General features: G+C 35.2%; 1 protein-coding gene across 1 annotated transcript in view; it reads left to right on the top strand.

The window, feature by feature from the left end:
* LOC122790388 (bile salt-activated lipase-like) overlaps positions 1-4,381 on the top strand; it is a 199,330-nt gene extending 194,949 nt beyond the window's left edge. Inside the window, exon 11 of the mRNA XM_044057901.1 lies at positions 3,886-4,381. Within this exon, the coding sequence (XP_043913836.1) occupies positions 3,886-4,069 (184 nt within the window). The 3' untranslated portion in view covers positions 4,070-4,381. The remainder of the gene's footprint in view (positions 1-3,885) is intronic.
* Positions 4,382-14,597: the final 10,216 nt, after the last annotated feature.

Here is a 14,597-nt window from a genome sequence, read left to right as displayed (position 1 = left end):
CTGGACATGGACTCCTATCAGAAAATATTACTGCATAAGAGGGAACCTGTGATCATCACCTTTGGTATGGTATCCAACTGCCCAATAGCTTATCTCATGCTAATCTCAGCATTCTACCACACTGATGAAAATGCAGCTTGCCTGTGTCTCCCAATCTTCAAAAATAGTAACCTCACATTTACTACAACAAGAAATTAAACTATCTTTAAAATAACTGAGGATCCTGTACTTACTTTGACATTAAGCATACATTTTGGTGATTTGCTGTTAGACCCTTTGACATGCTGGCATTTATAGTCAAAGTCAAAAAGAAAGTAGCCTGAATTCCTGTGGAATTCATTGTGGAATTCAAGAACATTTGTTATACTTAATCTATGAACCTAAGATTTGTAATAATGTGGGTAGTTTTCACAGGTTGCTAGCCTAGTTTACTTACAAATTTAATGATTAAGTAGTTAGTGTGGATGCTGCATACGACTGTGAGTTTGCGGCCTTATGTGTTGCACATGTAGTGGTCTTGCTTGGTATTCATAGCTGTACATGCATGCAGCTCAGAGAGGCAGTGGGTGTAAGCTTTATTGTCATACAATTATGCCTGATTCTTTGTTGCATTATGATTTTTAATGGCAGTAGGAGAAAAGTAGCTTATCTAGTCTGCTTTTTAAATGCATTTAACATTCCGTTTTCCCTTCATCCTTCCATTCTTCTGTCCTCAATAAAGCCTGCATGTATTTCTTTCCCTACACTCATTCTATTAGTCCATTCCATGCATCCACACCCATTTTATTGCAGAAATGCTTTCAAAGATCCACAGAAAACTTGAACCATAAAGCCTGCTGCCTATTCCCTCTTCCCCTGTCCTTCTAGAATAGGATGACCTCTTCTTCACATCGGCCCTACATGATCAGCACATGCTTTCACATTCATATAATACTGCCCTGGTAATCATTAGCCCATTATTCAAGTCATCAAAAATGTAGTCATAGAATATCAAATAATTGGCTTAAATGCCAAATTCCATGAAATTCTCATGTTGTTTTCAAACCTCAGAGAGACTCTAAACCATGATTTTTTCCTATTACTTCCCAAGGAAAAAAAATAGTGCCCCTGGAAATCTGTAATCATAATCCATTGTATTACAGTTATGGAAGAGATCAAACATCATACCCATTTATAAGGGGAGGGGGCCACTCTACAGAACTCTTTAACTTCTACCCCATCACCATAGTATCTCCACTTTTAAAAATTGTAGAAAAAATGTATTCAAATTCAACCCTTAAACATGTTCTTAATAATTATCTGCTGTCCTCATTCCGAATGACCTTCTGTCCCCTTCACTGGATGGGCTCAGACCACAACACCACTACGGTTCTACTTAGCCTCATGCATCGAGTCACTCTTCATAGGGACTCAGGTAGCCTAATTTCCTGTCTTTCTGCACCTATGGAAAGCTTTTGTTACTATATACCCTGGATTACTTGCATTACCAAAACAATAGTTGATCGGTACACCACCACCCAAACCTTTTTTTGGCAATTGAATTATAACTCAAAAACAAACCTCTGTTGAATACAAAAAAATAAATAAATAATAAATAAATACATAAATAAATAAATACAGGCTCTTCATACCTAAACCACTTAATAATTCAAAAGGCTCCTTCTCTGTTTCATCAGCCAATCGCACAACCCCTGAAATAATTTCAAATACCAAGTGACTATGTGTCATTATTGATGACCATCTGAGATTCGACCTGTTAGTAATTCAAGCCATCAAAAAAAAAAAAAAAAAAAAAAAAAAAGTTAAAAAATTCAAGTCTTTTTTCTCGTAGATACTACCTAACAAATAATGTCAGGAAAACAACAGCCTCAGCTTAATTAGTTCCTTCTCTTTTAGATTTATCTCCAATATTTACAAATCTTCAATGTTCACTTCATTCCACGACAAAATAGGACACTGCTAAAACAAAATGGCAGTATTCACAGAATCTTACAACAAAATCCTAATATTGTCTAGCTATTAAGCAGCTCACCTGCCCTGAATCATCTCAATATTTAACTTTCTGTCTGCTGGCTGTCATTCACAACATCGTACATAAACCCCCAAAACTGGATCGATGTAAACACGCTTTCCTAGTTTGAAAACCCTGCAGGGTCCATATTAGCACTTATTCCTAGGTTTTTGCTGGTAGGGGGATTCAGTATTCAAGATTTTTAGACATGCTCTTCAGCATTTTGGTCTTTGTTTTAAGACATACTGATTTGGGGTTTACAAATTTCATTTTTTTTTAAATGTCACAACACGCTGTTGGACATCCAATCCTGTCATGGGCTATTTTATAGTTGTAACGTTTTAGTCAGTTTTTTTTTTCAAATTTTGTTAAATTAATTAATAAACATGTGTGGTGTACCAGAATTACTGAATCTAAAGTAAAAACTATCTAGTGTTTGATGTGGTGTGTTCCTTTACAGACATAGTGCAGCCCAAATTATTTTTCTTCCTTTTAGGGCTTACCTTTGCATAGGTTATGTCTTCAGACTCATCTTCAAATGAGTGATTTTAAACCATGCAGTACCTGAACTGAGAAGTTTAAACAATGTGCTCCTTATAACTCTAAAATGCCCCTTTTGAGAACTCTAGACTTATGTGTGTCCCATTTTTGTTGACAGATGAAGTTCCAGGTATGTTTAACAGAAAATGTTAAAATATCAGCACTGCCTTATTCCAGGAGCAGAAATACTGCTCATTGGACCCAACTGTTTCAACAAAGCCAGCCTACTCAGAAGAAAGGGAGATGTGTTTGCTTGTTTTAATATTTTTTGTGCAACATTTTGACTTTACAGTGTGCTGCCTTTACAATTTTGTTTTATAATATATGAAGTTATGGCATAGCAGGACTTGAATTTCTTTTATGAACCTCACCTTTTTTATCCATACAAGAAGTATAATAATTGCTATGAACGTAACACACAGATAATTAAACAATAACCTATGATTGGGTGTGGGTAAATCCAGCACTGACCGCACTCATTTGTGGGTTATTGCTGTTATACAATGACATTACTTATGAAAGAAATTGCTTAACTTTCTTAAATAATGTCGTAATGGCACTGTAGTGTTTCTCTGCATTCTTCTACCTTTTCTGATGTGCTTCGCATGGGTATGGGAGTTACATGCCCACACTTGCATAGTACATCAATGCAGTGCAGGGAAAGCAGCAGGAAAGAGAGAATCTCTATTGCTGTTTTTTTTTTTAACCGATACCTCATAGCAAGACGTTGCCCCATTCAATTCTCAGCCAGAGCGTCTTCTGTGTGGAGCCATACATGAATTGGGCGTGCCTTCGTTGAAGGTTGTGCATCAGGGCTGGTAACCCGGTACGTAAAAATCCACTACCAATCATTAGCGGACCGGAGTTCCGCTGTGGCGACCCCTAACCGGGAAAAGCCGAAAGACAAAAAAAAAACAAATTTACAAGGGACAGCCTAAATACAAGGAAAATAAGGTCCGTTTCTGTTTATTTTTGCAGAACGAACCTGATTTTTCTCGTATTTTGCTGTCCTGTAAGCATATGTAAATAGAAGAGTCTGGCTCCTCAATGGTACTGCCATCTGATGTTTTTCTGTTGGTATATACTCGGTTTGCAACAGGCATGCTGGTTGGACTGTCCAATCAGCATGCACATTTTTGAATAACAAGGACCCATTATTATATGATAAGTCTAGAAACACGATTGTTAAAATGTTGTTCAGTAAGACTGGCAAGAGAAATAGAGGCAAAACTGTGGAAGTTAAACTAATAGTATATCTGCATTATAGCTGTAATAGTGGACTTATTATGTATCATGTCAATTTTTTCAACAACTGATTTTTTTTTGAATTACAGGAACCCTAACTTAGGCAATTCCAAGGTTCCAACAGAATGGAAACTGTACAGTTCAAATGCAGGAAACTACTTGGAGATCACACATAAGATCAACTCTAGTTCTATGAAACAGAGCTTCAGGGATACGTATTTTAACTTCTGGACAGAGACATACCCCCGGATTACAGAAACAGAAACAGAATAAACTCATCCAAAGACCAGAGATAAATTGGATGAGTATGAATGCAACCCTATAACTCCTGAAATAAATGAAGTGATATTATCCCATAGAAGTGACAAAACAGTATTTTGAAATATAAACTTTAGTAATATGTTGTCTAGGCTTTACACTTACAAAATAAAAGTTTTAATTCATCCCAGTTCAGTTGATTTTGCTTTCAAATATTGCAACAGTCAGTTAAATTTTCACTGTTTAAGAAACATGATTGTTGTTATGTGAAGGAAGTAAATACCTGATATGGTTTGCATTTAAAAAATAAATAATAAACTGCAAAAACAGAAGATGGTTCCATTTATTAAGTCTGGAGTTGTACCTGTTAACTTTAAGTAAATATTATTTAAACAGTGTTATTGTACATTACTGCTCCAGATTATTGGAAATATTAATGTACAGTTGATAAGAAAGTAGTTCATAGCAAACCAGCATTTCAAAATGTGAATTAATAGTGCGCATAGCAATTTAAAAAACTCTTATACCGCTTTGCTCTCAGATGGAATAATGGCTGTACACAGTACGAAGTCTGATATGCAGCATTTCAGTCCGTATTTCATAAAAAGTAAGACTCCCGCACATCATAGATATGCCTACATAACACAGGTACTTGAGTCTCATTTGTTGTAGTTTCACAGAGTCCATCATGATAGCCCTTCTACTGGGCACATCACCATCATATCTTTTAGCAAGAATTTCTGCAGATTCACAGTTGGTGGCTGTATCAGGGGTCACCTTCTTACCTTCTAGAGTGGGACTTTGACATGACGTCTGGCAAAGTTTTAATGTGCCTTAGTGTTGAGAGTCGTCAAGTGCTGACAGACAGCATCAGTGCTGCATCAGCTGGCTGCCTCTAGAGTAACAGCTGGTATTAGAAAATACAGAAGAGTGACGTGTGTATGAATACATGTGCTTCCAGCTCTACCAGCTTTACTTTCAAACTTTACAATAGTCTACAGGAAACCAAACAATAAGATTCATGTACGATTCTCTTCTGTTACCCTCAGTGCCAACGTGTCAGTGAGTTAAATGGTTGATTACAATGGGTTGACTAGTCAACTCACCTCAGAATCAACACAAAGTCATTGTGGTTTTACAGGTGGATTAGCATTATGTACCTCACAAATGGGGAGTATGCCTCCCCATCCTTCTTACTTATTTATACTGTTAAATAATGTTAAATAAATAAATGCTTTGGCATAGATTCTATTCCAACTATATGCATCCAAACCTTGTATCTCTTATTCTTCTGTTTTCAATTAAGCAATTTCTAACCCGCTGGTGACACCTGATTATTTGTATAAGTAAGGTGCTTGCACACAGAACGTAATGTCATTATCTCTAAAGATATCAGTCACTTTAGTTAACATTAAATCAGCTTTCGAGTAATCATTTCGTTTTCCATACTCTAAGTAATAGAGTATCTCACCAAACTGACAGTGCTTGGGTCATTTTTTAATTTACTAACATAAAACATCTATACTTTCTGCAGAATATTGTGCACTTGTGAAGTGCAAACTGTAGAAGCATTGCAGATATTTTTCTCATTCTGCAGTAACTATCATTTCTTTCTCGTGACTGCAGTGCTGCCTCTTTCTCCCTTCCTCTTAAAACTCAGTTGTTTTATAAACTTTTACAGCTTCTTCTTTTCTGACATGCAGAACCACGGCACCCTACGCTTTCTTAGGCTTCCCTGATGTTTACTTAAAAATAACCTATATTTATAGACCCACATTTTCCATTCAATAGACAAATTACTTTGAATAGAGGGATTTCCTGAATGCTGTACCTGTGCCATTTTAAAAAAAAAAAAACTAAAATGACTTGTTCTGCTCCATTTCGACATATAACAATTTAGCAATAATCCACAACTGGGTGTGGGTGTTTCAAAGTGTACCCATGGGAGGCATGGTTTAATCATGAGAGTAAAGCCTGAGTGTTTAAACAAATGCAACTGTGGGTAAATGCCATACTGCCCACACACAGAGGTGGATTTTTTATTATACAATGACATTATTGAAGAAAAATGTTGTACATTTTCGAAGTAGTTTCATTGTATAAATGGACTTTAGAGCTCCTCTGCTGGCCTCTGGAGCTTCCAGGATAAGCACAGTAAAGTGATGTTTCTGCCATTTTATAACCTACTGAGGAATCCACTATGCTTCTTTCTCTTTAAAGTTTGCATGTCTGTTGAGCAGATATCCTACTTGTCCAGATTTGTCTGGAGTGTCCAGATGTTTGTCTTATATTTTTGGTCTGTTCCTCATAAAACCTGTGACCTTCTGGCAAATCATTACGGACTGAGGTCGCTAAATCGTTACAGACATTTGAATTTCAGATGCTAAATGGTATGCCATGGTGCTGCTTGTAGGTGTGTTTTGGGATTTGAGAGCTGTGAGGTTTTTTTTGTTAATTTGTTGTACTATTCTTCTCCATTGGCATTTTTAAATATTTTAAATTCTCTACTTAGTGGCATGGAAAAAATTATTTAACGGGACATTTTCCTGTTGGGAAATATCAATTACGGTGGGCACACTGATTATTCTGTTCAGATCATTGTGAACATTTTTGAATAATAAAGCACTGTCACTGTAATATTGTGTTAGAAATATGGATGAATCTCAGACTTGAGTAAATGTATCGGTAATGTCATTAACTTTTCATTCAGACTGTTGTACTGTGTAGGAAGCCAGATGTACAGATTAATATACCAGCAGTCTGAACAGTGCTAAAGGCAACAAATGGATAAGAAACCATGCAATTTATTTCAGCTAGTATATTACACAGTAGGTTGATGGGGTCACTACCAAATATAGTTGCTGCCTTTTGCAGCCTGCTAGCTGTTACCCCTCTACTACATAAGAAGATCATAGATCACCACAGGATCGTCATCTGCTGCGTCTGAAGCACAAGCCACAGTGTAGGTCATGCCTTGGCTCTAAGCTTCACATCTCTGCATTGGATCGTGATCTGTATTCATGTGGTTTGAATTATTTTCATATGTGCATATGCTAATTCATTGCTGGTGGTGCATAGTAATAGACATTGTCTCTTTTTACACATTATGTACCCCTGTGCATCGTGCATTGAGTTTCCACATATATTTTTCTAGCACACTGGCTCTCTGCACAGACTCCAATGTCTATGAATTCAGTCTCTACATCTGGACTGGTAATAGCTGCAAGTCTTGTTGTAAACACTGCATCACTGCTGCAAGATGACAGACATCAAGTGAATATTACAGTTGTAGCTACTGACAAATCTGTTACTGAATTGTAATTCCTACTTTTTATTTCTTTGCAGAGCCACTTTGACTCTATTCAATGGTTATTTAATTAAAAGTATTAACATAAAATATATTGAGTGCAACTATATGAATGTTGAAATATATATATTATTGAAGTCATGGCTAAAACTAAATATTTAGGTATCATTGGCTCTGAAATCTGGATGTTGATGAGGGTGATATATTTATTTTCTTTATATGTTAGTGACAGTGACATACATTTTCTTTGTAAAGCTTTCTATGAGTCTAGCAATGCATACAGCAGAGACGTAAGAGAATACAATTATGTTTCTAACCATAACTAAGTTTCTGTAAATATACTTAAGATTTCTAACATAAAATTAATTGAACACTATTTTGTATTGTATTAAAATTTCAAACATAAATTTAATTAAACACAATATTATAGTATATTAAAATATAATAATAACAATAATAATAATAATAATAGTAATAGTGAACTGAATGGTTAGCAATATTCAAAACTTTTATTTATTGCACACCAGCACTTTGGTCATGACAGACGTTTTTGGGTTTACAGAGATCACAAACTGTGACCTTTTCAAACTAATGGGCAGAAATAATCAAGTTATAAAACAATAAAGCAATTAAGCAATAATGAATTGCAGATGAAAACTACATCAGTAACCTCCAATGAAAATCCGTGTTAAATCCCTTTGGTTTTAAAGTGTGAACTTTCATTATCGCATCACTTTCTTTCTTTTTTTTTTAAATTTTTTATATCACAACCAGAACACACATGATTTGATAGAATATTGTGGCAGTCAAATTTGCAGCTGTACCATTATGAATTTCATTGAAGTGCATTGTGACAGGGCTGCCAGTTTCATGATTACTTATATTCCTGAGGTGTTCCTGTGTTCTCTCTTTAAACTTCTTTTTAGTTTCACCTGTGTACACTAAATTACAGAAATAGCTCAGCGTATAAACAGCTCCTTCTGTATCACAATTAAACTTTCCTGTGTTCTCAGAGTTTTTATCATTAATTTCAACAATTTCAGTCATCAGAATGTTACAAATACTACATCTTTCATAGAGAGCAGTGCCCCTGTGTGGTGGTTCACTGGAAAGCAGAGTATTGCCTAATAAAATTACTACAGATTAGGTAATTACTGGAGTTCCGCTGTGGCGACCCCTAACTGGGAAAAAGCCAAAAGAAGAAGAGGTAATCAGAAATATCTTTCCTCTTTTATAAGAAAATACAGGTAACGCAGGAAACAAAATTTTCAAAATCAGCTACATGCCATGTTTTTATTTCTCAAAAAGAAATCCCACTCTAAGACTTAAAACACTAACTTGGGAACCTATATTTCCACATTTCTTGTCAAGCCATGTTTTTATGTTAATGTGTGATATGTTCATCCCACATACCTTCCAATAAATTTCATCAACATTATAACACAAATTCTTAGACAAAAACATAGAAACTATATTAACTGCTTTTTCCTAAAAATCTCTTCCTTAGTAACAAAATTGTCCTGCCCTATACAGTTTCCCAGAAGGAAGTGCTTTTATAGTATGTAAGAGGTGGAAGCTAGTACCATATAAAACACCATTAGAATCAGATGGCCTCCCAAACAACCTACTCTTATGTTTTAACAGGAATTTCATAGAAGGTCAAATCCAAAAAGTAAAAAAAAACTTAAAAATTAATACATCTGAGATACATCTAATAAGACAAGTTCAAGTCAGATTTATTCTTCAGAATATCAAGAATACAATTTTGAAAATTACAAAGGCAATAGGCAAATCCAGACAAGGCCATGAATAAGGCAAAAATAACTAAGCACATGTAACTTGAAACATTTGTGACTCTTAAACATATTGTAGGTCACACAATCCCATTAATAAATTTGCTTACGAAGGAGCAAAGGGATCATCCATGGCAGTACCCTTGACTTGTTAAACAATTGACCAAAGTTTAAGACACTGGGCCAGATTCCTTAATGCCTACACTAAGTGTACACGACATGTATTCAAAAACAACCCTTCCACATTGTTTGTACTTTCTAGTCACTCAGAAAGATTACACTAAGTGTACGTGTAGTCTACACTTTACAGTAACCTTTATGAATCCGTGTCGATATTTAAAATTGCAAGAAAATCAGTCAAAAAACTAAAATTAAGAGGCGGAAGGCATGAGCTACATCTGTGTTGTCTGTTCACTCAGAATGGTGTACACTTAGTGTAGGTGTTATTGAATCCTGGGGACTGTAAGTCTATCAAAAGTTAATAAATTCAAATATAACATGAGCCCATTGAGAACCCCCAAATATATAAATTGAAGACCATATGTGATTAATGCTCATATATAGAATAACCAAATTAATTGTCACAGAAAACATATATTCTTGATAAATAATGCTAGGAATATAATCAAATAATGTGTCATGTACACATGTTTCTAAAACATAAACACTAGGTTAAAATATCATATCTTTTTTCCCACGTGCCTCAAAAAGCTGCCGCAGCCAATTATTGAAAGTCTACATGGTGGTGGATGTCCTTTCTTGTTTGTTTTATGTAGATGACAAAAACTAACCACTCAGTTTTTTTTTCACAATTAAATATTTATATTTTTCTTAATGAAATATCCCAGGGCAACATAGCTAACCACCAGATGTTTTAAACCTTGCTGTGCATCTAAATATTCATTCCAGTCCTTCACAGTATAAGTGGAGGTAATTAACTAAATGTTCATAACACATCTGAAGGTGCTGATTAACATTAAAATTAGAGTGCTATTACCTTTCCCAGATGTTTTAACTCTGCATTGTTATTATTTGTCATTTTTTTTCAAAGCACTTCATTCATTCTTAGTTGATTTGTAAATAAAATCCTTTTTATTTCAAGTATTGTTGAAAAACAAAGTAATTTCTATCAACATATGACAAACATAAACTTTCTGAACAAGTCAACCAAATGTATAAAACTCAGAGCATGGAAAAAAAATAAAAACATCCAGAGGAATTATATCAGACAAGATATAAAACTACATCAAACAAAGCTTAGAAATAAATGGTTAAGCTTCTTCATACTATCTTGGCAAGATATCATAAGAGCTTAATTATAGCAATTTTAAACAATTTCTTAAACACATAAAATAATAACTCAGTTGTATGATATTACAAAAGTTATGGCTAACCTAATAGAGTGATCAGTATTATTTCTATATGGTTTACTTATAAAATAAGAGCATAATATAAAACATAAAACATTTGCACATATCAATAATTCTTAACAAAATAATGACAATATAAATGAAAAAAAGCAAATTTTACATCTATAATTTAGCTGCCCTTATATAACTTGATCTCAATAACCTTTTGTAAAACCAAATCATCTAACTGCAGGTTATGTACATTTCATTTTTTGAATCCTTATGGTAAAATTCAGTATCTACTAGCATACAATCCATTCTACTCAAATAATGCATGTGATCCATCAGAACCACCACAACCTCCTTGTCAGGTTTCATTATAAGTGATTTATTAGAATTTAATTCATACAAAAGATCTTTCTCATCCTTAGGTAAATTAGAAAATCTTTTCTTAGATTATTCATGAGGGCAAAGTCTATATATCTTATTTACACATTTTTCAAATAAGGACCTGCTTGAGAAATAGGCATGTATCCCAGAGACTACCCCGTCTATGGAACAGGCTCCCCATCCATGTGAAGCAAAGTTCCTCCTTAATCCAATTCAAGTGCAATTTGGACAATTGGATGAGAAACTGGAAATTCATCCCTGATTTGGCAACTATGTATCTGATGCAAACAGGTAACCTGTTAATGGTTCATCTCCCAGGCCCATGCTTACACTTGTCAATGGTATCAGAACTCGTTAGAGATTTGGCATGCATGGTTAGGCTTAAAAAGGCCCTTGTGGTTGCTAGCTTAGTAAACACCTATGAACCTATGATCAATGTGGAATACAGGGGTGAATGAATTATACTTTTCTTCTGTAAGTCTTTTTTTTAATTTCCTGCAGAATTGAAACATAGCCCCAAATTTAGTTTCCAAACAAATAATTTTAAGTCTATTAATAAATCCACCACATTGATTCTTGGGGTATGTACAAAAGTATACTCACTTTTAAATAGATGAAATAAAATGGAGTCACATCAAGAGAACTGTAATTAAACATATAAAAATCATATTTGTCATAAACTGAAACAGAACTTTGAGAATAAGAGAATGTCAATGTCTAGACCCCTTTCCATTACTTCACGCCCTCCAGATTATATCCTGGAATCATGCTGTAACAATGCATCCATTACCTCATCCCCTCCAGATTCTGTCCTGGAATCATGCTGTAACAATGCATCCATTACTTCACGCCCTCCAGATTCTATCCTGGAATCATGCTGTAACAATGCATCCATTACCTCATCCCCTCCGGATTCTATCCTGGAATCATGCTGTAACAATGCATCCATTACCTCATCCCCTCCGGATTCTGTCCTGGAATCATGCTGTAACAATGCATCCATTACCTCATCCCCTCCGGATTCTATCCTGGAATCATGCTGTAACAATGCATCCATTACCTCATCCCCTCCGGATTCTATCCTGGAATCATGCTGTAACAATGCATCCATTACCTCATCCCCTCCGGATTCTATCCTGGAATCATGCTGTAACAATGCATCCATTACCTCATGCCCTCCAGATTCTATCCTGGAATCATGCTGTAACAATGCATCCATTACCTCATCCTCTCCGGATTCTATCCTGGAATCATGCTGTAACAATGCATCCATTACCTCATCCCCTCCAGATTCTATCCTGGAATCATGCTGTAACAATGCATCCATTACCTCATGCCCTCCAGATTCTATCCTGGAATCATGCTGTAATGATGTGTCCATTACCTCATCCCCTCCAGATTCTATCCTGGAATCATGCTGTAAAGATGCATTCTTATGGTAGGTTGCACTGAAATGATGTTTGTCTGCTATCTGTTTTTAGTGGTATAATGATGGAAATCTAAATAAATTATCAAAGTTGGAAATGTCATTATTATTATTAGATTCTTGGTCTGTGCCAACAGAATTCTTAGTAGTAACTTAGCTTGTTTTTTTTTTTGCCAACAGTCTGTGCCTTATTACTATCTTTCCCGGCATTGTATTCATTCTTGTTAATACCTCTATATCTCTATATATTTATCTTTATGTTGTTAGACAACTTGGATTTCCTTATCCGTCTTAATGAAAACTCTTTGTTGTACTTATCTGTAACAGAAAGGAATAATAAGTCCTTTGTAATGGACATATCCAACAGATGTAATTGCTGTTCAATTTATTTCATCTTTTCACTGTTAGACCACATCATTATAGCCAGTAAAATCAAACTGGGCTTGTTGAACAAATCAGCGATGTCCTGATAAGTCCTTACGGAACTAAATTCATTTCCTGACACTCTAAAATAACAATTGTCCCTTTGTAAAGAAAGGTAGTTAAGTAACTTTTTTGCAGACTGTTTAACTATGCTACAATGTGTATCCACTACCCCTTTGTTGAAGTTAAAACACTTTTAAAACAGTTAAGAGTATTATTGCTTTCATTGGCTTCAAAAGCATCCTTACTCAGTTCTGAAATAATTTCAGTATCCTGCATTTCTGCAGATCTAATGCTCAATTCAGCCAAGCCAGTGTGTGTCACCATGTTGGATCCTATAAACTGTGAAAGCTTTTCCTGCAGGTTGATAACAACACTGAGTCAGCAGTTGAAGGAGTAAAGTTAAGTCACTCTAACCGTTTTCTTCTCCTTGTGTAGAAAAAAACATTAATGGAACAAATATCCTGGGGAGATGCACTGGCTGTAGAACACAAATAATTTGAACAAGGTGAGCAATTTATATACAACTCAAAATAGAGAAATAAAATAAAAACATACACTGGAATCACACCAGCCACGATATAAAACTATACCAAACAAAGTTTATTAATAAGTGGTTCAATGTTTTCTTCTTCTGTTGATAATTTGAAAAGACTTCATCAGAACTTAATTACAACATATTTAAACAATTCCTTAAATACAAAAAAAAAAAAAAAAATGAATGCCCCAGTCATGTGATGTTGCAAAACTCAAAAACTCACAGTGTTTGGTACCATTTCTATAAGGCTTACTTATAAAATAAGACCATAGTATAAAGCATGTGTAAAACATTCACAAATGTCACGAATTTGTAACAAAATAATTATGGCAATTTAAATGAAATCAAATTAATGTTACATTTATAAGTTAGTCATTCAATGTAAGAACCGTGTTAATAGATATAAAATCATTAATACTGGGGAGGGGGTTGCTAGCTTTAATAATACCTGCCATTGCAAGTGATTGTATTCTAATGAGTCTTCCAACAGCTCCCCTTGCATGAGATAATTACCTTATCCAGAACAAAAAACAAGAATTTATGAAAATCATTGTATTTGCTGGATTATTTATAACTGGCATTAACAGTCACCTGGTTCCTGATATCATAAAGGTGTTCAGAAATTCTCTGGCTAAATTATCTCTCATTTTAACAATATAAAATGCCTCACATGAGAGGCAACTGGCCAGATAAAAAAACCACTTATTTTTACAGTTACGTATAGCAGTGCAGGGTATCATTCTCAGTACGTTACTTCTCATGTAAAAGGGCTCTTTAATGTATTTACAGGATTTACATACATTGCATTTAAACATTTTTTCTTACTTTTGTTCCAGTCTCTACTACCACCTGTATTGCCTTTTTCAGACATAAACTTCATGTCAATACCTATTTTGAACACAAGGTTTGGTGACCCACCTAACGTTTTGGTCATATCATCTAAAATAATGGTACTTCTCCAATTCAGTTGTTCTACCATGGTGGTGCAGTGGTAGCGTTGTTGCCTCACAGCAAGAGGTTCTCCTGTTCGATTCTTGGCTGGTGTGTTGGGAGTGCCTTCTGTGTGGAGTCTGCATATCCTCACCACGGTCAAGTGGCATTCCGAAAGACATGCGTGAATGGGTGTGCCTTAGTTGAAGGTTGGGCGTCAAGCTGGCAACTTGGCACTGTAAAAACCTACTGCCAATCATTAGTGGATTGGAGTTCCGCTATGGTGACCCCAAACCGGGAAAAGCCGAAAGCCAAACAAACAAACAATATTAAGTATTATTTATGTTGCCCCTTGATAAAAACGAGGAATGCTCATTACTTTTGGAA

This window comes from Protopterus annectens, chromosome 16.part0 (genome assembly GCF_019279795.1).
Source record: "Protopterus annectens isolate FY-2018-M chromosome 16.part0, PAN1.0, whole genome shotgun sequence".
Classification (NCBI taxonomy): Eukaryota; Metazoa; Chordata; order Ceratodontiformes; family Protopteridae; genus Protopterus; species Protopterus annectens.
Note: the sequence above shows the minus strand (reverse complement) of the source record. Positions and strands in the feature narration are given on the sequence as shown.